General features: G+C 46.8%; 1 protein-coding gene across 1 annotated transcript in view; it reads left to right on the top strand.

Annotated features, from left to right (window-relative positions):
- kif26ba (kinesin family member 26Ba) overlaps positions 1-22,820 on the top strand; it is a 296,952-nt gene that overhangs the window by 179,409 nt on the left and 94,723 nt on the right. Inside the window, exon 5 of the mRNA XM_080200788.1 lies at positions 1,356-1,542. Within this exon, the coding sequence (XP_080056914.1) occupies positions 1,356-1,542 (187 nt within the window). The remainder of the gene's footprint in view (positions 1-1,355; positions 1,543-22,820) is intronic.

Genomic DNA, 22,820 nt, shown 5'->3' with positions numbered 1-22,820 from the left:
CTTCTCTATGAACGGTATGCTTTGTATGGTGTGTAAGAAACAGTACTTTTCACTGTGTGCTAATACACGTGACAATAATGAAATCAAATTATTAAGTTATTCCTTAACTCTGCCACGCAAGCAGTACGCTCACGGAAACAGAACATTCCTGAATATCTGAACTAGCTTCAGGTGCTGGGGATGTGATTTCCCGGCAGTTTGCCGGGTGTTTCCTGGCGGTGGGAGGTGGCCTGCAATTGGCCAGCAACTGGATCTTCTGGCCCTGCCATTGTCAATGGGGTTATCTGTTAAAATGGGGGATGAGCCCATTGTACTTGGGGGGGTAAAGCCCATTGTCCTTGTTGGGGAGGTGAAGTCCACTGTATGTAGGGGGGGGAGGTGAAGTCCACTGTATTTGAGGGGGGGGGGAGGTGAAGTCCACTGCATGTGGGGGGGGTGGGGAGGTGAAGTCCACTGTATGTTGGGGGGGGGAGGTGAAGTCCACTGTATGTGGGGGGGGGAGGGGAAGTCCACTGTATTGGGGGGGTGAAGTCCACTGCATGTGGGGGGGGGGGGGGTGAAGTCCACTGTATTGGGGAGGGGTGAAGTCCACTGTATTGGGGGAGGTGAAGTCCACTGTATTTGGGGGGGGGGTGTAGTCCACTGTATTTGGGGGGGGGGGTGAAGTCCACTGTATTGGGGGGGAGGGTGAAGTCCACTGTATTTGGGGGGGGAGGGTGAAGTCCACTGTATTTGGGGGGGCGGTGGTGAAGTCCACTGTATCTGGGGGGGCGGTGGTGAAGTCCACTGTATCTGGGGGGGGCGGTGTTGAAGTCCACTGTATCTGGGGGGGGTGGTGGTGAAGTCCACTGTATCTGGGGGGGGGGTGGTGAAGTCCACTGTATCTGGGGGGGGTGTTGAAGTCCACTGTATCGGGGGGGGTGTTGAAGTCCACTGTATCGGGGGGGGGGGTGGTGAAGTCCACTGTATCTGGGGGGAGGTGAAATCTCTCGTATTTGGCATGGGGGTAAAGCCCATTGTACTTGAGAGTAAAGTCCATTGTACTTTGGGCGGGGAGTGGGGTTAGGTCCATTGTATTTGGGGGGGTTGAGGTCCAATTTACTGTTGTTGGTTGGTTCATTAATGTAAGCTCTTAGGGGGCACGGCTACACCACAGTAACATTGATTCACTGTTTCCACACTTCCAGGATTTTTGCTGTGGATGGGAGAATGGAATCTCTGAGTTGATCCCATGATGCTGAGTTTTACAGTTAGCTTCTCGTGGTCATGCCCACCCTCGTTAGCCCGCGAGGTCCAGCTACCTGACGTCTTCTTTCCTCCCTTTCATTTATTTATCTTTCTTTTTGTCTTCGCAGAGCTGCCCAGAAGCTCAATCTGTCCTCCAAGAAGAAGAAACATCACCGCTCCGCCACTCCGAATGTGTCCGAGTCCCCGCCCTTCCCGACAAACTTCAGTGGAATCCTCCAGATCTCCCCACCCCCGGCGCCGCCCTGTCTGCTCAGGGCTATCAACAAGGTGAAGGACAACCCTGGGATTGGAAAGGTAAGCAGACCGAGAGCGCTGCAGGTACCAGGATTGCCCCGGAGTCTCCGGGAATCAAAAATTAACATCCAGGAAACTGCTGCAAGTGACCCCAGGAGAAATTTAGTCAATTTCTTTCTTTAAGGAAGGAGTTATTTTTCATTTGTCTTTTGTCTATAATCGTTGGGGATGTGGCGGGGAGGGGGTTGGAGGGGTTGGTGGCAGGGAGGGGGGTGGAGCAGTTGGCGGCAAGGGAGGGCGGTTTGACTGACCAGTCATGGGTTGTCCAACAGGGCTGACAGAGTCTGGTTCCTTCCCAGTTGGCCAGGGGAAGGACAGGCCACTCAAGGATAGCTGTTCCAGGCACCTCCATGTCAGGGGTGCGAGGAATTGGGGCCTGGGGCTCATGTGACGACACATCCTGGATCACGTGCAACCAGAATTGACAACCCAAGACTCACCCACGGTGATGAGAGACACCCGGCAATTTACATAATGATATTTTATTCTAGAGGCAGGTTCACAGCTCAAAGGCTGAATCGCAGTGCGATCTGCATCAAAATATCCTTATATAGCTTAAATAATCGGGTTCAAGATCATGTAAACAATTAATTATCAAGTGGTAACAAAAATAGACAAATTCAGCAGGGGAGGGGTGGACGGGATATGAAAGGAAGGGTAAAATTGAATTCTAATTTTATTAAAATTGCAAACCAGTGCATCGTTCTGACTGGCGCTGAAACCCATCCAGATTTCATAATCACAGCACTTCATTCAGGATTTGAACCATGTAAGGTGAAGGGTTATTCTGCTATCTTTCCATCTTGCATCTTACAGGATTGGATTTAATTGCATTTCAGAGTTGCCGTGATTGGGTGTTCTTGGGACAGGGGGAGGGGTGTGGTAACTGGCTCGGAACCGGGGGTAGATTGCCCTGGAACTGGGGGTAGATCGCCCTGGAACTGGGGTAGATTGTTCTGGAACCGGGTAATTGCTCTGGGTGTGCTGGTAGAGGAGGGAGGGGGATGGTTCTGGAACTGGATAGGTTGTTTTGGGTGTGCTGGGGGTGGAGGCGGGGGAGAGGTAACCGGGCCGGGGGGGGGGGTACAGTCTGTTCTGGAACTGGGTAGATTGCCCTGGAACTGGGGTAGATTGCTCTGGAACTGGGTAATTGCTCTGGGTGTGCTGGTAGAGGAGGGAGGGGGATGGTTCTGTAACTGGGTAGGTTGCTTTGGGTGTGCTGGGGGTGGGGGCGGGGGAGAGGTAACCGGGCCGGTGGGGGGGGGGTACAGTCTGTTCTGGAACTGGGTAGATTGCCCTGGAACTGGGGTAGATTGCTCTGGAACTGGGTAATTGCTCTGGGTGTGCTGGTAGAGGAGGGAGGGGGATGGTTCTGTAACTGGGTAGGTTGTTTTGGGTGTGCTGGGGGTGGGGGCGGGGGAGAGGTAACTGGGGGGGGTGGGGAATAATCAGTTCTGGAACTGGGTAGATTGCTGTGAGGGGGTGGTAACTGGTTCTGGAACTGAGCAGATTTCTCTGTGTGTGCTGGGGAGTTACCAGTTCTGGAACTGGGTATGCACCCACGTTCTGGGTGTGCTTTGCCGGGGGTAGGGGGGGTAGCGAGTTCTGGAACCAGATAGATTGCTGTTTTGGGGTGGGGAGGTAACCATTTCTGGAACCAGGTAGTTTGCCATTGTGAGGGGTGGGTTGGGTTGCGGGAGGGAACCAGTCCTGGAACCGGTTCTGTTGCTCTGGGTGTGCTGGGGGTGAGGAGGTGTGGGACGGGATAAATCGTTCTGGAAGTGGGTAGGTTGCTCTGGGAATGCTGGTGGGGGTGGGGAAGTGGGGGTAACAGACTCTGGAACCAGATTTTCCAAACTTGACACCAAGACGAACTCTTCCTGTTTGTAGGGTTTTGAGCTGTATGATGCACACGGCTTTTGTCGTACAACTAACACCCAGGATCTAAAACCAGTTTGACCTATTCTGTTTCAGCCTGAGACCAAACTGGGGTGGGGGTGTGGGGGAGGGCAGTCGCTGAATAATCCAACAGAAAGTCTGATCCATTGTGACCAGCTGGCAATGGTCCACACAAACACTTGAGTTAAACATTAGCTGACAGGAGAATCAGCATTTGATGTACAAGGAGGAATGAGCCAGCTGTCCAATGAGAAACTGAAGAGCCCTTTTACCAACTAACAGGTTGGTTAATTGAATTGTCCCCGTATTGATTTATATTTATTCACTGCTTATGGCTCTTGTCTCTTCAGGGACTGAAGTGTCTACATTTGAGAGAAAAAAAGTACATAATGCCAGACTAACCAGGGACTAGAGTTGGGGGAAAAAAAACCCATTGAATACTGTTTCCTTCCTGTGTGCGTTTACCCAATAACCCCCTCGGTTGCCGGTTCAGCCGGGCACCTTGGCAACGTGTGCCAGCCGGCTTAGGAGCCACGGCAGCTGAGAATTCGACTAGAGAGGCATCACAGTTGAGCCCACTCGTCTCCTTGCCTCAACCTAACCATTCCAAGGGCACCCTTACAGCTGCGTTGTGGAGTCATAATGACAATTCAGGAGGCCTTTCTGTCCAGAGATGTGCGGGTTAGGTTGATTGGCCATGGTAAATGACCCCTTAGTGTCAGGGAGACCAGCAGGATAAATGATTGGAGTTACGGGGATAGAGTCTGGATGGGAGTGATGTCAGTGTAGATTCGATAGGCCAAATGGTCTCCTTCTACACTGTAGGGATTCTATTCTATTAATTTGGCCATCAGGTTTATGTGGGCTGACTGCAGGGCAATCCAATCCATCCCATTCCCCCCTGCTCTCACCCTGTAAATCTGCAAGTTCCTTTCCCTCCAGTTCCCATCCAACTCCTTTTGAAATCATTCATCATCTTTGCTTCATAGACAGAGTGTTCCAGGTCATTTACCACTCAGTGAGTAAAAACAATTCTTCCTCACACAACCCCTGCACCTCATGTCTAAAACCCCTCAATCCTCGTGCCATCAGATCATTAGGTTTCGATAAGGCAGACAAGTAAAACCTGTCATAATCTTGTACATTCCTGTCAATTCTCCCCTTAGTCTCCTTTGCTTCAAGAAGAACAATCCCAATTTCTGCAACCCTAACCCTGTGGGTAAAATCCCTGGAGCCTCCTCTGCATCCCTTCTGAAGTGTGGTGACTAGAACTGGATGCAGCGCTTTGAGTTATGGCCCAACCAGAACTTTATAAAAGTTTGGCTATGACCTCCCTGTTTTTATAGTCAGTGCCTCTTTTTATGAAGCCTTCCATTTCCATAAACTCTGCTAGCTACTCTCCCAAAACATCTTGCCACCTGGACCTCAGTTCCCTCTGTCTCTGCACTCTCTTTGCTTTTAAGTCAATGTTGTTTTTTCCCTACCCATCTGCCAGTATAGGGAGGTCACTTACTCTGTGGAAGGTGTGAGTCTCTGTGGAGTACAGGAACAAAGGAATCTCGGAGTACAAACACATCAATCACTAAAACGTGCGCCACATGTTAGTGAGGCCATAAAAAAAACAAACCGAACACACAAGGCTTTATTTTCTGTAGGAGTAAATTTCAAAAGTAGCTGAGGTTGTGCCAAACCCAACTAAGAACCTTGGTTATTTAGGGTACTGTGTGTAGTTCTGATCACCATATTATAAAAAGGAGATAGAGGAATTGAAGAGGATGCAAAGATCGTTTAGAAGGATGTTTATTTATTTATCACAAGTAGGCTTTCATTTACTCTGCAATGAAGTTACTGTGAAAATCCCCTAGTCACCACACTCTGGCGCTTGTTTGGGTCAATGCACCCTAACCAACACGTCTTTCAGACTGTGGGAGGAAACCAGAGTAACCCGGAGAAAGCCCACGCAGACACAGGGAGAACGCGCAGACTCTGCACAGACAGTGACCCAAGCCGGGAATTGAACCCGGGTCCCTGACGCTGTGAGGCTGCAGTGCCGCCCTGATGATACCAGAAATGCGTGAGTAAACGTATCGGGGCAAATTGTACCATCCTGCCTGCCACAGGAGGCAGAGCAGGCAAGGGGCGGACCACGGAAAAGTCCGCTGACCTCGGGTAGGATTTTCCGTTTTCGGGGCGAGAGCGGCCGAAAATCCCAACCATTATCAGGAAAGGATTGACAGGCTGGATGGAAGCGCGGTACTTGGGAATCAAGGGGGGGGATCATGTGATAGATCTTCAGGGTAACAACCAATGAGAGTTGCCAACCTTGGCGAACTTCCTTGCTGGATCACATGCCAGAGGCTGATTGATCCTATTGGAGGAGGAGTTCGGCTGAGACATTAGTTATTTTAAAACTTCTTAAGAGATTTTAAAACTTCTATCTTCCAAATTTAAAAATTATTTTTATTTTTATTTTTTTAAAGAAATTGTTGCTGGGATACGAATGTTGCTGTCGGTTCGGAGGGAAATTTAAATCTCCGCCATGTGACTTGGAGTCACATATAGCCGAGGTTGGCAGATTTCCTTCCCTAAAGGACATCGGTGAACCAGATTCATATATAAAACGATAGCCGATAGTTTCATCATCATCAGTACTTGGAGATTAGCTTTCAATTCCAGATGTTTTATTAATTTAGTTTAAATTCTACTATCCGCTGTGAGGGGATTCGAACCATCATCCCCAGAGCATCAGCTGCATTATTAGTCCAGCAACATTACCACTGCGTTACTGTCTCCCCCTGCCATCACTCCCTCTTCTTGTCACATACTCTTTGTATCTTTTTTAATCTGCTTGTTTATGGGATTGTAGTGACATCTTCTTCCCATGTCTGTACAATCAGGTCACATTTTATATCTGTCATTTTGTAAATAAACCTGGGGAGAAGGAACACGGGTTACCCTTACTCCTCGGGTGAACATCTCGTTTAATTACGTTTGCTGCACGTTTAAGGGAAAGAGCTGGAGTGAGTGTTTGTACGTATCAGGGGAAGGGCTGTCAGTGTACAGTAATCAAACACATTCATCACAGTGTCGGCATCAAGCACTCCCAGGTCAGGCCCAAAGACAGGGAGGTGGAGCTCCATTCTTAAATGAGAAACACCCCTCCCCTCCTCCCTTTCCCACACCGCCCCCCCCCCCCATCCTCGCCATCCCCGCGAGTGAGGTTGACTATTTACTGCCACATTTCGGGCAGGTCCCTGGATGTGGATCCTGACTAGGGTTTTAAACAAAAAAACGCTCGTTTCGCTTAGGACCTTGTGGGCAGGGCTGTTAAAAGTGCAGGGTTATTTTAAAAATAAAAAGTACCTGCCTTTTCACTGGCTTCTGTGGGAGAAGGAATCAGGCCTCAAAAGGCCGGCCAGTTATGGCATTCCACCTTTTAAAAATAAATAGAACATAGAACATTACAGCGCAGTACAGGCCCTTTGGCCCTCGATGTTGCGCCGACCAGTGGAACCAATCTAATGACCCTCCAACCTAAACTATTCCAATGTTATCCATGTGCCTATCCACTGACCATTTGAACATCCTTAAAGTTGGCGAGTCCACAACTGCTGTAGGCAGGGCATTCCATGCCCTTACTACCCTCTGAGTAAAGAACCTACCTCTGACATCCATCCTATAATTACCACCCCTTAATTTAAAGCTATGTCCCCTCATGTTAGCCATCACCATCTGAGGAAAAAGGGTCTCACTGTCCACCCTATCTAACCCTCTGATCATCTTGTATGCCTCAATTAGGTCACCTCTTAACCTTCTCTCTAACAAAAATACCTCAAGTCCCTCAGCCTTTCCTCCTAAGACCTTCCCACCATACCAGGCAACATCCTGGTAAACCTCCTCTGCACCCTTTCCAATGCCTCCACATCCTTCTTATAATGCGGCGACTAGAACTGTACACAATACTCCAAGTGCGGCCGCACCAGAGTTTTGTATAGTTGTAACGTGACCTCATGACTCCAAAATTCAATCCCTCTACCAATAAAAGCCAACACACCATACGCCTTCTTAACAACCTTATCAACCTGGGTGCCAACTTTCAGGGACCTATACGCATAGAATTAAGGGGGCCTCGCAGTTGTTAACACCCAGTCAGGGCTCCATGCACCTCAGAGTTCAGGACCCCCCGAACTTTGTCTTGTGACCTCACGGGGGGGTGGTGACCCACAGTGTGGGAAGCCCGGTGCTTGAGGAAGCTTCCATAGTAATGTTTCTGATTTACCATGAAGGAAGATGCCATGTGCATCATTTACCATGATGTCAGACAAATAAAAGGTTCCTGGCTGAAGAGGAGAGGTTGGATTTTATCTTCCCTCGACTTTTGCTGTGAAGCCATGCTGACAAGAACTCGCACCGTAACCATGGTGGCCATTTTGTTTCGGTGCTTTGGCCTTTCTTTATTTTTTTTATTTTCAGACAGCTCCTGCTCCTGTTCCTGGCACATTTTTTTTTGTTTCTTTTTCTTGCCACATCTCCATTCCCTTCAGCCCTGGAAAACTGTTATTCAACCTCTCCTGTCTTTAACCCTGCCACAGGCCCAGGCTCACTGTTTGTCCTTATCCCACCCCCCCACCCCATCGTTTAAATAAACCCCATCTCGGTTCTGACCCTGAGACGTTAACTCTGGGCGGGATTACCTGGTCCTGACGTGGCGGGACATCAAGTAGCCCTGAGAGAAGTCCAGAAGTCAGACGGGCGGGGATGGAAAATCCCACCCTCCTGTTTCCCTGTCCACAGGCGCTGCCATATCCTGCTGGGTATTTCCAGCATTTTCTGGTTTGAATTCAGAATTCCAGCATCCGCAGTATTATGCTCACAAGTAACTTCTTTTTTTAACTAATTTGTGGGCCAGGGGCTGGCTGGCCAGCCTTTATTGCCCATTCCTAGTTGCCTTTGGGGAACAGTTGAGAGTCAACCAGATTGCTGTGGCTCTGGAGTCACAGCTAGGCCAGACCGGGTAAAGGTGGCAGATTTCCTTCCCTAAAGGACATTAGTGAACCAGATGGGTTTTTTTCCGACAATCGATTCATGGTCACCAGTAGATTCTTAATTCTAGATTTTTTAAAATTGAATTCAAATTCCACCGTCTGCCGTGGCGGGATTTGAACCCCGAACATTAGCTGAGTTTCTGAATTAACATTCTAGTGATAATACCACTAGGCCATCGCCTCCCCTGAACTTTTCTGTCTTCTCCCCCGTTAGGCAAGCGGTGAGATTTTTGGAGCGGTGGGTGAGGGGGACGGGGGTAGTGGGTACCATTATTCTGGGGGTTTCCCTTTCAGAGAGAACAGGGGGAGGATTGGAGGCCTAATTTGTCCTTATGGGATTTGGAGGGACATCCCTTCTGTCCTCAGGCAGCGAAGACAATTCGGGCCTAAGTTAAAATTGCACTTGGGTCCCGACCTGCATCTGTAACGAGTGGAATCAGACAAGTTAATCAATTGCCGAATTAAAGGTCAGCACGATGTGCCCATTAATTCTGTTCGAGTGAACCAATAATTCTCTCTACTTTGGACCACGCTGCCGATGTCACCATTTGATCTAATTGCTTGTAATTATGGAAAGCATCCAAGTGCCTCATGTTACAAAATAATTAACTAACTCATGCCAAGTCAGTTCGGTATTATGGCTAGTGAGGTGGAGTGTGGATGACTTGGTCAGAAGTTGAGTGGGAGGTGACAGGAGACACTCAGAGGTGACCAGTCAAGGCCAGGGTTGAAGAGGTTGGAGTGTGAACAGTCACTGTTTAAAAAGAAAAGGTCACTCATTTGAGACAGAGATGAGAAGAATTCTTTTCTCTGAGGATTGAGAGTCTTTGGAACTCTCTTCCTGAAAAGGCAATGGAAGCAGAGGGTGGGTTTTCTGGTCACGCTCACCCCAAAAGCACAGATCTTTTTGTGGACTCAGCTCCACTTACCCACCAGCTCACCATAACCCTTAATTCCTTTACTGTTCAAAAATCCATCTATCATTGCCTTAAAAACATTCAAAGAGGTTAACTCAACTGCTTCACTGGACAGGGAATTCCACAGATTCACAACCCTTTGGGTGAAGAAGTTCCTCCTCAACTCAGCCCTAAATCTGCTCCCTCTTATTTTGAGTCTATGCTCCCTAGTTCTAGTTTCACTTGTCAGTGGAAATAACCTCCCTGCTTCTATCTTACCCATTCCTTTCCTAATTTTATATGTTTCTATAAGGTCCCACTTCATTCTTCTAAATTGCAATGGATATGGTCTCAGTCTAATCAACCTCCTCATAAGTCAACCCTTTCAAACCCTAGTGGTAAAAAAAGGGCGGTATGGATGAGTTGGGCTGAAGGGCCTGTTTCCATGTTTTAAACTTCTATGACGATGACTCAACTCCAGAGTCAACCAAGTGAATCTCCTCTGCACCCCCTCCAGTGCCAGTATATCCTTTTTCAAGTAACGAGACCAAAAGTGTACACAGTATTCCAGGTGTGGCTTCACCAGCACCTTATACAGCTGCAACAAAACCTCCTTGTTTTTAAACTCCATCCCTCTAGCAATGAAGGACAAAATTCCATTTGCCTTCTTAACTACCTGCTGCACTCACAAGCCAACTTTTTGTGATTCATGCACAAGGACACCCAGGTCCCTCTGCACAGTAGCATGCTATAAGTTTTTACTATTTAAATAATAAGCCATTTTGCTGTTATTCCAAAATGGATGATCTCACATTTACCATTATTGTACTCCATCTGCCAAACCCTCACCCACTCACTTAGACTATCTATATCCCTTTGTGGACTTTCAGCATCCTCTGCACATTTTGCTCTGCCACTCATCTTAGTGTTGTCTGTGAATTTTGGCACACTACACTTGGTCCCCAACTCTAAATTATCAATGTAAGTCATAAATAGTTGCGGTCCCCATACTGATCCCTGAGGCGCACCACTAAATCACTGATCGCCAACCAGAAACATCTTACCCCCACCCTTTGCTTTCTGTTAGTTAACCGATCCTATGCTAATACATTACCTGTAACGCCATGCACCTATATCTTATGTAGCAGTCTTTGGTGTGCCACCTTGTCTAATGCTTTCTGGAAATCCAGATACACCACATCCACTGGTTCCCCATTGTCCACTGTGCTCATAATGTCCCCAAAGAGTTTCAGTAAATAAGTTAAACATGACTTGTCTTTCATAAACCCATGCTGTGTCTTCCCAATGGGACAATATATACCCAAATGTCTCGCTATTCCTTCCTTGATGATAGATTCAAACATTTTCCCCACTATTGAAGTTAAGCTAACCAGCCTATAGTTACCCGCCTTTTGTCTACGTTTTTAAGTGGCGTCAGATTTGCTGTTTCCAATCTGCCAGAACCGCCCCAGAGTCCAGTGAATTTTGGTAAATTACCGCTAGTGCATTTGCTATTTCTCCCGCCATCCCTTTTAGTACCCTGGGGTGCCTTCCATCAGGGCCAGGAGACTTGTCTACCTTTAGCTTCATTTGCTTATTCCTCTTTCTACAGCCCTTCCTTGTGGAGTTGAGGTTACAATCAGATCAGCCGTGATCTTATAGAATGGCCGAGCAGGCTCGAGGGGCCGAGTGGCCTACTCCTGCATCCAGTTCAGTTGTGGGTAACTTGCGGTTCCACGCGGGTTCTGAGTGCAGCCCGTGAACCATCTTGTTGACCATTTCCCATGCGCGGCATTCCACCATGTCATTGGTTTCCATCCACATAACTTCTTTCCGACTGGTGTGACTGAATTGCTGTGCGCATAACACGAGAACGAGTGAAGTGAGGTGCGTGCTGGTTGCTCACAACATAGACTGAGAGCCGTGCGCTCCCTCTGTGTCCAAAGGGTAAATGTTTTTACCATTCCACGTTAATGGTTCTATTAATATATGACTGATTAAGCATGTTCTATAACTCATTATGAAATATTTGGCGTGTGTTAAATGCATTTAATCTTATTCAGGGGGTCACGGTTTGTGACGAAGCCCAATTTCAATCTTGCAACCCACTGAGATGAAGGAGGGCCCCTCATGCAACCCACTCACTAGCCTCGGTTGCCTATCATTGACCCAGTTCATATGTTCGTAACAGGATAGCACAGCGTTAATTTTATTATTCTTCTGGTACGATTACATTCCCTGAGTGGGAAGAGCATAGACAGATTTTTAATCAGCAAGAGCAAGCAAGGGTGATGGAGATGAGGTGGGAAGGCGGAGTTGTGGATTATCGTATCAGATCAGTTATTGCCTCACTGAATGGCGGGGCAGATTTGCTGGGCTGAATGGCTTCCGTCTGCTCCTATGTCTTATAGAATGCTACAATGCAGAAGGAGGCCATTCAGTCCATCAAGTCTGCACTGACCACAATCCCACCCGGGCCCTATCCTCATGCATTTACCCTAGCTAGTCCACTGACACTAAAGGGCAATTTGGCATGGCCAATCCACCTAACCCGCACATCTTTGGACTGTGGGAGGAAACTGGAGCACCCGGAGGAAACCCACGCAGACACGGGGAGAATGTGCAATCTCCACACTGTCAGTGACGCAAGCTGGGAATCGAACCCGGGTCCCTAGCGCGGTGAGGCAGCAGTGCTAACCACTTGTAAAAAGTAGGAGAGGCTTGCTGTTGGTGCAGATTGGGTGAAATACCAAGGAGAATTTGGTTAAAGCGAGTGCTGAGGGGAACACAGCTTTCGCTGAAGAGAATGTGGTTTCGCTCTGATTGTGAAAACAGCCTAAAATCCACAGCATGGACCCGGGCAGAGACTTTGGGAGAGTTTTAACTCACATCACAATGTTCAGAGGCTGATTTGGGTGTTTCCACAGGAGGGGGAGGTACACTGTCAACTGCGGGCAGTCTAGTCACTGCACATTTGCAAAAAAAACTCTTCCTGGGCTGAGTGTCGACGCACCAAAGGAACGAAGCCCAGCAGTCTACGATGAGAGAAAGAAGGCACTCAGGCAGAGGCAATTACCTCCCAGGCGTGAGGTTAATCAGCTGGAAGTAGTACATTTTTTTGCTAATTCATTTGTGTCAAGTGATCTGATTAATAGCATTTTAAACTGGACTATAGATCACTGTGGTTACACGTAATCCTGCATTACTCCACATCCAGCAGCTCTGCTTCCTGAGTTATGGCTGCAGAACTGAAGCAACTGCATCTCATTTTGATTCAAACACATTACATTGCACAATGTCAACCCACGGATAGCAAGAGTTTAGAGGAATATCGCCGGGAAGGTCCAGACAAATATTATTTAAAGAAAGGAAAGATCAAAAAGCAGAGGGCAAGGAGGAGGCCATTGAGCCCTTCGGGTCTGTCCTGCCTTTCAGTGAGATTATGACTGACCCGTTTGACCCCAACTCCACATATCTGCCTTTCCTCCATACTCCTTACTACCATTGGTTAACACCAATCTATCAACGTCCATTTTAAAATGATCACATTATCATTAGCAGAAGAGGTTTCCAAACTTCTGCCATCACCCTTTGCATGTAGAAGTGTTTCCAAACTTCAGGCCTGCTAGATCTGGCTGTAACATTTTGGTTATGTCCTCCAGTGTTAGACCATCCTAACCCTCTCTTGCTCTCTCTCCACCTTATCCGGGGAAACAGATACTGACCATTACTTAGTCCTTATTTGCATTAAATAGGGCTATATCTGGGGGTATAGGTGCGCAAGTAAGACCATAAGACGTAGGAGCAGAAGTAGGCCATTCAGCCCTTCAAATCTGTTCCACCATTCAGTGAGATCATGATTGATCTGATGTGACAACCCGCAACTCCACTTTCCTGCCTCATCGTCATAATCCTTCATTCACGTACTATTTAATTAATTGCTAGACTATTGCGTCCAGTTTTGGTCTCCTTATTCGAGGAAGGATGTAGTGGCATTGGAGGCAGCTTAGAGATGCTACAAGAGGACACAGGTTTAAGGTGCTGGGGAGTAGATACAGAGGAGATGTCAGGGGTAAGTTTTTCACTCAGTGGGTGGTGGATGAGTGGAATCGGCTGCCAATCGGTGGTGGTGGAGGCAAATTCGATAGGGTCTTTCAAGAGACTTCTGGATGAGTACATGGGACTTAACAGAATTGAGGGTTATAGGTAAGCCTAATAGGTATGGATATCATCGGCGCAACTTGTGGGCCAAAGGGCCTGTTTGTGCTGTAGTTTTTCTATGTTCTATGTTCTAAGGTTCATCAGATTGCTTCCAGGGATGAAAGGGTTGATGTATGAGGAGAGGTTAAATAATTTGGGATTGCACTCACTGGAGTTTAGGAGGTTGAGAGGGGACCTGATCGAGATATATAACATTTTAATAAGGATTGTTAGAGTAAATATAGACCAAACCTTTCCCCTTGTGGGGCAATCTCAAAAGAAAGGTCATAGATATAGGTTGCGAGGTGGTAGATTTAAAACTGAGATGAGGATTAATTACTTTTCACAGAAGGTGGTGAATTTGTGGAACTCGCTTTCCCATAGCGCGGTGAAGTCTGAATAATTTCAAGAAGGAGATAGATATACTTCTAATAAAAAATAGGGACAAGGGGATATGGCAAACAGGTGGGGAGGTGGATTTGAGATCACTGAGAGATCAGCCATGATCTGATTGAATGGCAGAGCAGGCTCAAAGGGCTGGATTTGCCGACTTCTGCTCCTAATTCTTATGTTCCTATTAAATATCTGTCTATCTCACCCTTGAACATATTTAATGATCCAGCCTTCAGAATCCTCTTGTAGTAAAAAAATTTCCACAGATTCACTTGCCTCAGAGGGAAGAAATTCCTGTTTTAAATGGGTGACCCCTTATTCTGAGATTATGCCCTCTGGTCCTTACTCCCTCCAACAAGGAGAAACAACCTCTAAGCATCGATCCTGTCAAGCCCCCTGAGAACCCCATATGTCACAATCACGTCACCTCTAAACTCCGGTAAGTACAGACTCAGCCTACTCAACCTCTCCTCATAAGAAAATCCCTCCAAACTAGGGATCAATCTAGTAAACCTTCTGTGGACTGTCTTTGATACAGTACATCTTTCCTTAGATAAGGAACCAAACTGTACACAGAACTCCAGATGTGGTGTAACTAGTGCTTTGTATAATTTTAGCAAGACTTCCCAATTTTCACACACCATTCCCTTTGAAGGAAAAGCCAGCATTCCATTTCCAATTACCTGCTGATTGAAGGTGGCAGGATAGTTTGAGAGAGCAGGTCAAACATATGGAATCCTGGGCTTTATAAATAGATGAACAGATTAGACAAGGAGGTTATGTTAAACCTGTATTACACACTGGTTCAGTCTTAACTGGAGTATTGTGTCCCATTCTGGGTCTAGCACTTTAGGAAGGATGTAAAGGCTTTGGAGAAAAGATTGATAGGGATGCTTCCAGGGATAAGAAGCTTCAGTTACTGTTCTCCACGGAGAGGACGAGAGTGAGATTTGATAACAGTATTCAAAATTATGGGGGGTCTGGACAGAGCAAATAGAAAGAAACTTCCCACAAAGGATCGAAAATCAGAGGATACAGATTATAGGTGATCAGCAATGGTGTCATGAGGAAAAATGTTTTTATACAGCGAGTGGTGAGGATCTGGAATGCACTGTCTGAGAGTGTGGTGGAGACTGGTTCACATAGCGAGTGGTGAGGATCTGGAATGCACTGAGAGTGTGGTGGAGACAGATTCACACAGTGAGTTGTTCAAATGTGGAATGCACTGTCTGAGAGTGTGGTGGAGACTGGTTCATACAGCAAGTGGTTAGGATCTGAAATGCACTGTCTGAGAGTGTGGTGGAGACAAATTCACACAGCGAGTGGCTAAGATCTGGAATGCACTGTCTGAGAGTGTGGTGGAGACTGGTTTGATCGACACTTTCAAAAGGGACTTGGATCATTTATATGAAGGGGAAAAACTGATGGAGGAAAGGTAATGGAGTGGAAGCAAGTGGATTATTCTTGCAGAGAGCTGGCACAGACACTATGGGCTGAATGGCCTCCTGCTATGCTGGAACCATTCTACGCTGCAATGACTTTTATAATGAAGTGCTGAAGTGCAGTAATTGTTGTAATGTAGATGATAAGCATCAAGTTCTGCAATTTTGAATGGAAGGCTGGGTTTCTGGTGGGTTCCCTGCTGAGATGTGGGGACCAACACAAAAACTCTTCCCTTTTCCCATTCGCTCTCTTTCTTCTCTCTCCTTCAGGGGTTTGTCTCCTGGCCATGGGGAGCTCTGCCCAGTTGCATTGGAATGCACATGCGAACACTGTGTGGATCTGTATCTGTGTTTGTTTGCTATCTAAAATATCAGAAAGTTTTCAATAAACGGGGAAAGAAAATAGCGAGTGTGGCCTGATTCTGTGATTGTCACCACATTCCCATTTCCGACAATATTTGCCAGTGAGGGATATGGATAGGGGTTTTGAACCTGTGCCCTGTGCTCACAACCTGGCTGATTCCATTGTGTAGATGGGCATCTCAGACTGTTACCCAACAACCCCTCGCAGCGCCCCCCCCAAAGATTCCCAAAGAGTCGGGAATCTTTGGACAGGTAGTTTCTTACCATCTCCCACTCCCTCCTCAATGTCCATTCACCCATTTTGCACCATGTACTGAACCAGAGTGGCAAGTCTTCAAAATCTTCATCAAATGAACACCCACGCAAAAATCTCCTTTGAAAAAAAACACTGCTCTTACAACTGTCCATCAGACACAGCCACTCATAACATCAATAACAGAGGCTGTACTCCATTCACATCTCTTAAACATGTTCAAATAAACACACAGACATTGAAAAACCGTATCAAAGAATAACTTATTGCAACCTCATAAATATGTCAATCAATTGAAGCTAACACTCCCCTTCAGGCTGAGCTCAGGGGGAGGATATGAGGGGGCATGGGTAGGAAAAGGGGGAATTAATATAATGTGAGAATGAAAGGTATGTCTATGAGGAAGAATTTCTTCACTGAAAGGGTAGTGAAACTTTGGAATTCTTTACCCCAGACTGTGTAAGCTCAATCACTGAGTAAGGTCAAACCAGAAATAGACTGAATTCCGGAGATTAGTGACATCAAGGGATTTGTAGATCGTGTGGGAGAGTGGTATATGGGGAGATGATCAGTCATGCTCTAATCGTGCAAACTTGATGGGCTGAATGGTCTACTCCTGTTCCAGGATTCTTGGCAAGGAGCAGATGATAAGTTGGGTCCAGTTTTATCTCTAAGTGAATGGGTGGTTTTGAGTGAATTAAAAATCCTGTCTTGGACTGACTCCAGCAAACGTAAGACGAAGAAGGGAAAACCAGAGAGAGTTGAAATTCCTGAGTGAATGGGTGCCTTACAGGGTGTGTAAATGTTAGATGAAGATATGATAGAACATGGCATTGACAATCCATGGGTTGAATGACTAACCCAGTGTGTGTAGGCACATACAGAAAACTTGTGTATGAAACAGCACCCCTACAGTGGGGTACAGCAGAAGATTAGGCAGGATGCTGAGGGGAGTAAAAAATGTTATTAATAGTCTATTGGTAGGAGAGAACAAGTATTGCTGAAGATAAAGACATGCTGTCGAAGCTTTGCATCTTGCACTCATTAGGACAAACACAAGAAGACCAAATTTCAAAGGGAGCAACAATTTGCAAATTGTGAATTGTCCTGATGAGTGCAAGCTGAAAAGCTTCAACAAAACGTCTTTTTTTCAGCAAGTACTGAGTAACAATTTATGCTGCAAGAGAAAAGGGATGTGATTGGTTGATAGGTTGACTCTGGTCAAGATGCAGTCATGGTGAACAGCTCAACAAAGGTGCTGTGTTTGGACTGGACTGTTTTTGCCTGTGTAATGCAGTTAAAATGCTCAGGCTAGGTAATCGAGCATAAAAGAGAGAACCTGGATTAAAGTGAGTGGGCGGTTTTGAGTGAGTTATTATTAATTAGATTATTGGATAACCTGGATTATTGTTAATTGGGTGCAATTTGGTTGATCTTTAAAGTTAAAATTTATTAGTGTCACAAGTAGGTTTACATTAACACTGCAATGAAGTTACTGTGAAAATCCCCTAATTGCCACAGTCCGATGCCTGTTTGGGTATTCTGCGAGAGAATTTATCATGACCAATTCACCTAACCCGCACATCTTTGGACTGTGGGAGGAAACAGGAGCGCCCAGAGGAAACCCACGCAGACACGGGGAGGACTTGCAAACAACACACGGGCAGTGACCCGAGCCAGGAATCGAACCTGGGTCCCCGTCGCTGTGAGGCAGCAGTGCTAACCACTGTGCCAGCGTGTTGCTGTTTATATTTGGCTACAACATAGGGTGTAAATGTAATGGGGAATTAGCTCAAATGGTAGAGTGCTCGCTTAGCATGCGAGAGGTAATGGGATCGATGCCCACCCTCTCCAATGCTTTATGGGCAGCACAGTGGCAGAGTGGTTAGCACTGCTGCCTCACAGTGCCAGGGACCTGGGTTCAATTCCTGGCTTGGATCACTGTCTGTGCAGAGTTTGCACGTTCTCCCCGTTTCTGCGTGGGTTTTGTCTGGGTGCTCGGGTTTCCTCCCACATTTTGAAAGACCTACTGGTTAGGTGCATTGATCTGAACAGGCTCCGGAGTGTTTGAATTTCACAGTAACTTCTTTGCAGTGCTAACGTAAGCCTTACTTATGACTAATAAATAAACTTTAACTTTATATGCCGATCATTGCCGTGGTTCTTTGATAACTATCGAACACGGTTAGAGCCCTGCACCCAATGGAGGGTTTTTGACTTGCATTGTGACAGTCCCTTAAGCTTTATGCACGGCATCTCATTAACCCCCGGCAAAATTACCCAACGATTTCTTAAATAAGTAATTACTGTTCTCTCTACCACTTCTCATAGCTAATCGATTGACTGCTGTGTCCACAGTGCACAGATCTGTTTGTTATAGACTTCTGAAATTCCAGATGTTGGGAGGAGTGAGCAAAACTGATTTTCAAATGCTCGGGGCTCACATGGCATCATTTCATTAATGGAACCTTTCTGTTGTGTAACTCCCCTGGCTTTGGCAAGCCTGTTTGACCAATTATCTGGGAAGGGAATAAGTGAAAGTCGTCATTTCTTACAGAAATCCTGCCAGGTTTTAGGCGTGGCTGATGCCCCGTGACTTCCCTTTTAAAAGTTAAGGATTGGAAAGCATTAAGCTAATGAAAGTCTGCTGTTCTGAATGATGTCCATGGCTGTGTTTAAAAGTAAAGATGTTTGGGTAATCTGTCTTTGATGTTTTTGTAAAACGTGTCACCAAGTACATCACAGGGCAAACCAGAAAATGGGGCTGGTTATCTCCCGGGGCCTGATTTCAATCCATTTCTTGGCAGCAATCGTGGGGATTGAGTTTCAGAGAGCCAACATGGAATTTCAGGCTATAGGCTACAGTGCTGGTTCCACGACTCCGTTCCCTCCGTGGGTCATTTTCCCAGAGGCGTAATGGTGTTAAGGATCCCACTGATGTTAAATATGAAGGCAGCCCAAAACCCAGTCACAAATGCTTGGTAATCTTCATTTTCTTGGACCCCATGAGGCACCACTTGATTGTGGTATGAGACATGTCCAATGGGAATGTTGGGCCACACAGAACTATAATGCGGTCTTAGTTGTGTACATTTTCAATTTGGTATACTGTGAAAAAAGATATGCAAACCACAGAGGAATAATCCAGTCATGTTGTGACCAGTTAATAAAGAATATTTATTAACTTGTAAGAAAAACACACGACAAGAAGGAAACTACAACACTTAATTATACACTGGTGGCCATACACACACGCAGTATTACATGAAGTTCCCCCTTTGTTTTCCAACTCCAACGATTCCTGAACTCTTGAGACGTTCCTTGTTCCCAAGCAATATCCAATGTTGCATAACTCTGAGTGAAATCTAGCAGATAACCCTTAGGTTACTTGTCCATATTTGGGAAAGCCGTCTTTGGTTTCAGTGAAATTCTCTGTTTGAGTTTTGGGATTTTAACTGGCTGTCCTTTTAGCAATAGATTGTTTTTGGGAGCCTTCCTGCAGTTGGGTATGGCTGTGATAGCAGCTGTTCCTACAATGGACCTTTCTCTAGTCATTGTGTTATGGATATATCATTCTTTCCCGTTGACGTTACCCACTCTGTAGATCCAGCTTAGAGCATACAACTGCCAATTCCCTCATCTCTCCACTTTGAAGCTGCCTTTTCTCTACCCTATTGTTTTCCCGTGGTCACATAGGTAAACACTTGATTTTCTCCCAATTCTTAGCAATGGGCTGGTTGGCAAGTGTCGGGCAGTGAGAAATGAAGGATAAACGCGGCCAAACTGGTCTTGGCAATCACCAGTATTACTGATGTTCACCGGGTGTCGAAAGGTTTGAACTGGCTTCTGGCTGTTTTTTATAGGTGGTGTAGTGGCACAGTCATTAGCATTGCTGCCTCACTGTGTCAGGAACCTGGGTTCAATTCCGGGTGATAGCCTGTGTGGAATTTGCACATTCTCCCCGTATCTGTGTGGGTTTCCTCCGGGTGCTCCGGTTTCCTCCAACAGTCCAAAGATGTGCAGGTTAGGTGGATTGGTCGTGCTAAATTGACCCTTAGTGTCAGGCAATAAGTGGGGTAAGTACATGGGTTTACGGGCTGGATGGAATTGTTGTCAGTGCAGACACGATGGGCTGAATGGCCTCCTTCTTCACTATAGGTAATCTGTGATTCTTAAGTTTAAGTTTCTTTATTAATGTCACAAATAGGCTTACATCAATACTGTGAAAATCCCTTAGTCGCCACACTCCGGCACCTGTTCGGGTACACTGAAGGAGCATTTAGCATGGCCAGTGCACCTAACCAGCAAATCTTTTGGGCTGTGGGAGGAAACCGGAGCACCCAGAGGAAACCCGCGCAGACACGGGGAGAACATGCAGGTTTCGCACAGACAGTGACCCAAGCCGGGAATCAAACCTGGGCTCCTGGCGCTGTGAGGCAGCAGCGCCCATTCTACGTTCAGGGACTGAGCAGTACAACGGGGGCAAGAGAATAAATGTGTGGTTGAAACCATTTGGGTTTCAAAATGCCTGCAGATAGGGGGAGCAGGACGAGTGGGGGGTGGGCGGAGAAGGGCAAGAAGATCCACAGTTTTGATATCCTGAGAAAAGCTTGGCAAGAATAGGAGATGACAAGTGGATTGGGTTCCAACACAGCGAGAGCACGGTTCATCTGGCACCTTTGCAAACGCCTGGGGAACAGCAAAATTCTGTTTGCCAAGAAACTCTCACGTTGATCAGAATTCTCCCTCCAGCCCACTTAATTATGCATTCAGCAATTTTATCCAAGTGAAGGGGAGGGGAAAAAAAAAGCACATTTGGAACAAAAGTGATTGGACTTCTGAAACAGGCTGCTGAGTCAAGGCAAAATTTGACGGCAGTGGAATATATTTAGCCCGGGCAGCGCTCAGATCAGATAATTAGTGAGGAAAAAAAGCATTGTGCTTGGATAGTGTTTACAATAAGGGCAATGTGGTAATGTCAGCGGAATGGTTCTACTCTGCAAATGTCAACCTCCTCCCCTCTCAGGAAAGGTAGCACCCAGTGAGTGGGGGGCAAGGATTTGACAAAAACTCTCAGCTTGGAGTCACGGACCAGAATTTTCCCTCCTCCCCCTTTTGGCAGGTTTATTGGCAGGGGACTCACTTAGTCAGGTGCGAGGGTGGTGAATGAGCACCCTGTCACCTTCCTCACCTTCATCCCAGTTATGTCCGTGGCGGCCCTGTTGCCAATCAAAGTCAATTAATGCCCACGGGATTTGATTTGATTTATTATGGTCACATGGATGAGCACGCAGTGAAAAGTATTGTTTCTTGTGCGCCATCCAAAGCATGCCGTTCATTTAAAAGTACCTGGATCTGCACCTGAAATGTTGTAACCTGCAAGATTAGCTGCTGAGAGGTGGCATTTGAATGGGTGGCTAGTTTTCTTTTGGCTAGTGGAGACATGACGGGCTGAATGGCCTCTTTCTATGCCCTATCCTTTCCCTGGTTGTGGTTCTTGGAGGCCAATCATCTCAGCCTCAGGACCTCCCTGCAGGCCAGTGTCTGAGGCCCAGTTACCTTCAGCTGTTCCATCAATGATCTTTCCTCCATTGTACGTCAAAACTGAGGATATTTTCGGATGATTACACAGTGTTCAGTACAATTCTCACTCCTTAGATACAGAGGCAGTTTGTTGCAAGTCCTGGGCAATATTCAAGCTTGAGCTGATCAGTGACAAGTAACATTCGCACCAGGTAAGTGCCAGGTAGTCACTGTTGCTAAATCCACCACGACCGATATCCTGGGGATTACCATTAACCAGGAACTATATTACACCAGCCATGTTAAAACTGTGGCTCCAAGAACACTGAGAATTCTGTGGTGAAGTAACTCACTTCCTGACTCTCCAAAGCCTGTTCACCATCTACAAGGCACAAGTCAGGAGTGTGATGGAATACTCCGCACTTGCCTGGGCGACTGCAGCCCAGACAACATTTGAAGCTCGATACTGTCCAAGACAAAGTAGCCCAAGTGATCAGCGCCCATTCACCCACCTTCGACAGTCACTTGCAAGATGCATTTACCAAGACTTATTCAACAGCACCTTCCAAGCCCGTGGGTGGCACAGTGGTTAGCACTGCTGCTTCACAGCTCCAGGGACCTGGGTTCGATTCCCGGCTCGGGTCACTGTCTGTGTGGAGTTTGCACATTCTCCCTGTATCTGCGTGGGTTTCCTCCGGGTACTCCGGTTTCCTCCCACAGTCCAAAGATGTGCGGGTGAGGTTGATTGGCCATGTTAAAATTGCCCCTTGGTGTCCTGAGATGTGTAAGTGAGAGGGATTAGTGGATAAAACATGTAGGGATATGAGTGTAGGGCCTGGCTGGGATTGTGGTCAGTGCAGACTCGATGGGCCGAACAGCCTCTCCCTGTACTGTGGGGTATCTATGATCTAACCCTGCACCTCTACCACCCAAAAGAACAAGGCTGGCAGACTCATGGCAACACCCACCGCCTGCAAGTTCCTCTGGGAAATATATCACACACCTAAAGTAAAGTTTATTAGTCACAAGTAGGCTCACAATAACACCACAATGAAGTTACTGTGAAAATCCCCGAGTCGTCACACTCTGGCACCTGTTCGGGTACACTGAGGGAGAATTTAGCACGGCCACTGTACCTAACGGCACGTCTTTGGACTGTGGGAGGAAACTGGAGCATCCAGGGGAACCCATGCAGACACAGGGAGAACGTGCAGACTCCGCCCAGGCCGGGAATGGGGCTGTGAGGCAGCAGGTGTTAACCGCT

This window comes from Carcharhinus amblyrhynchos, chromosome 12, assembly GCF_965287045.1.
Source record: "Carcharhinus amblyrhynchos chromosome 12, sCarAmb.v2.hapA, whole genome shotgun sequence".
NCBI lineage: Eukaryota > Metazoa > Chordata > Chondrichthyes > Carcharhiniformes > Carcharhinidae > Carcharhinus > Carcharhinus amblyrhynchos.
This window is presented reverse-complemented; position numbering and strand designations above follow the sequence as displayed.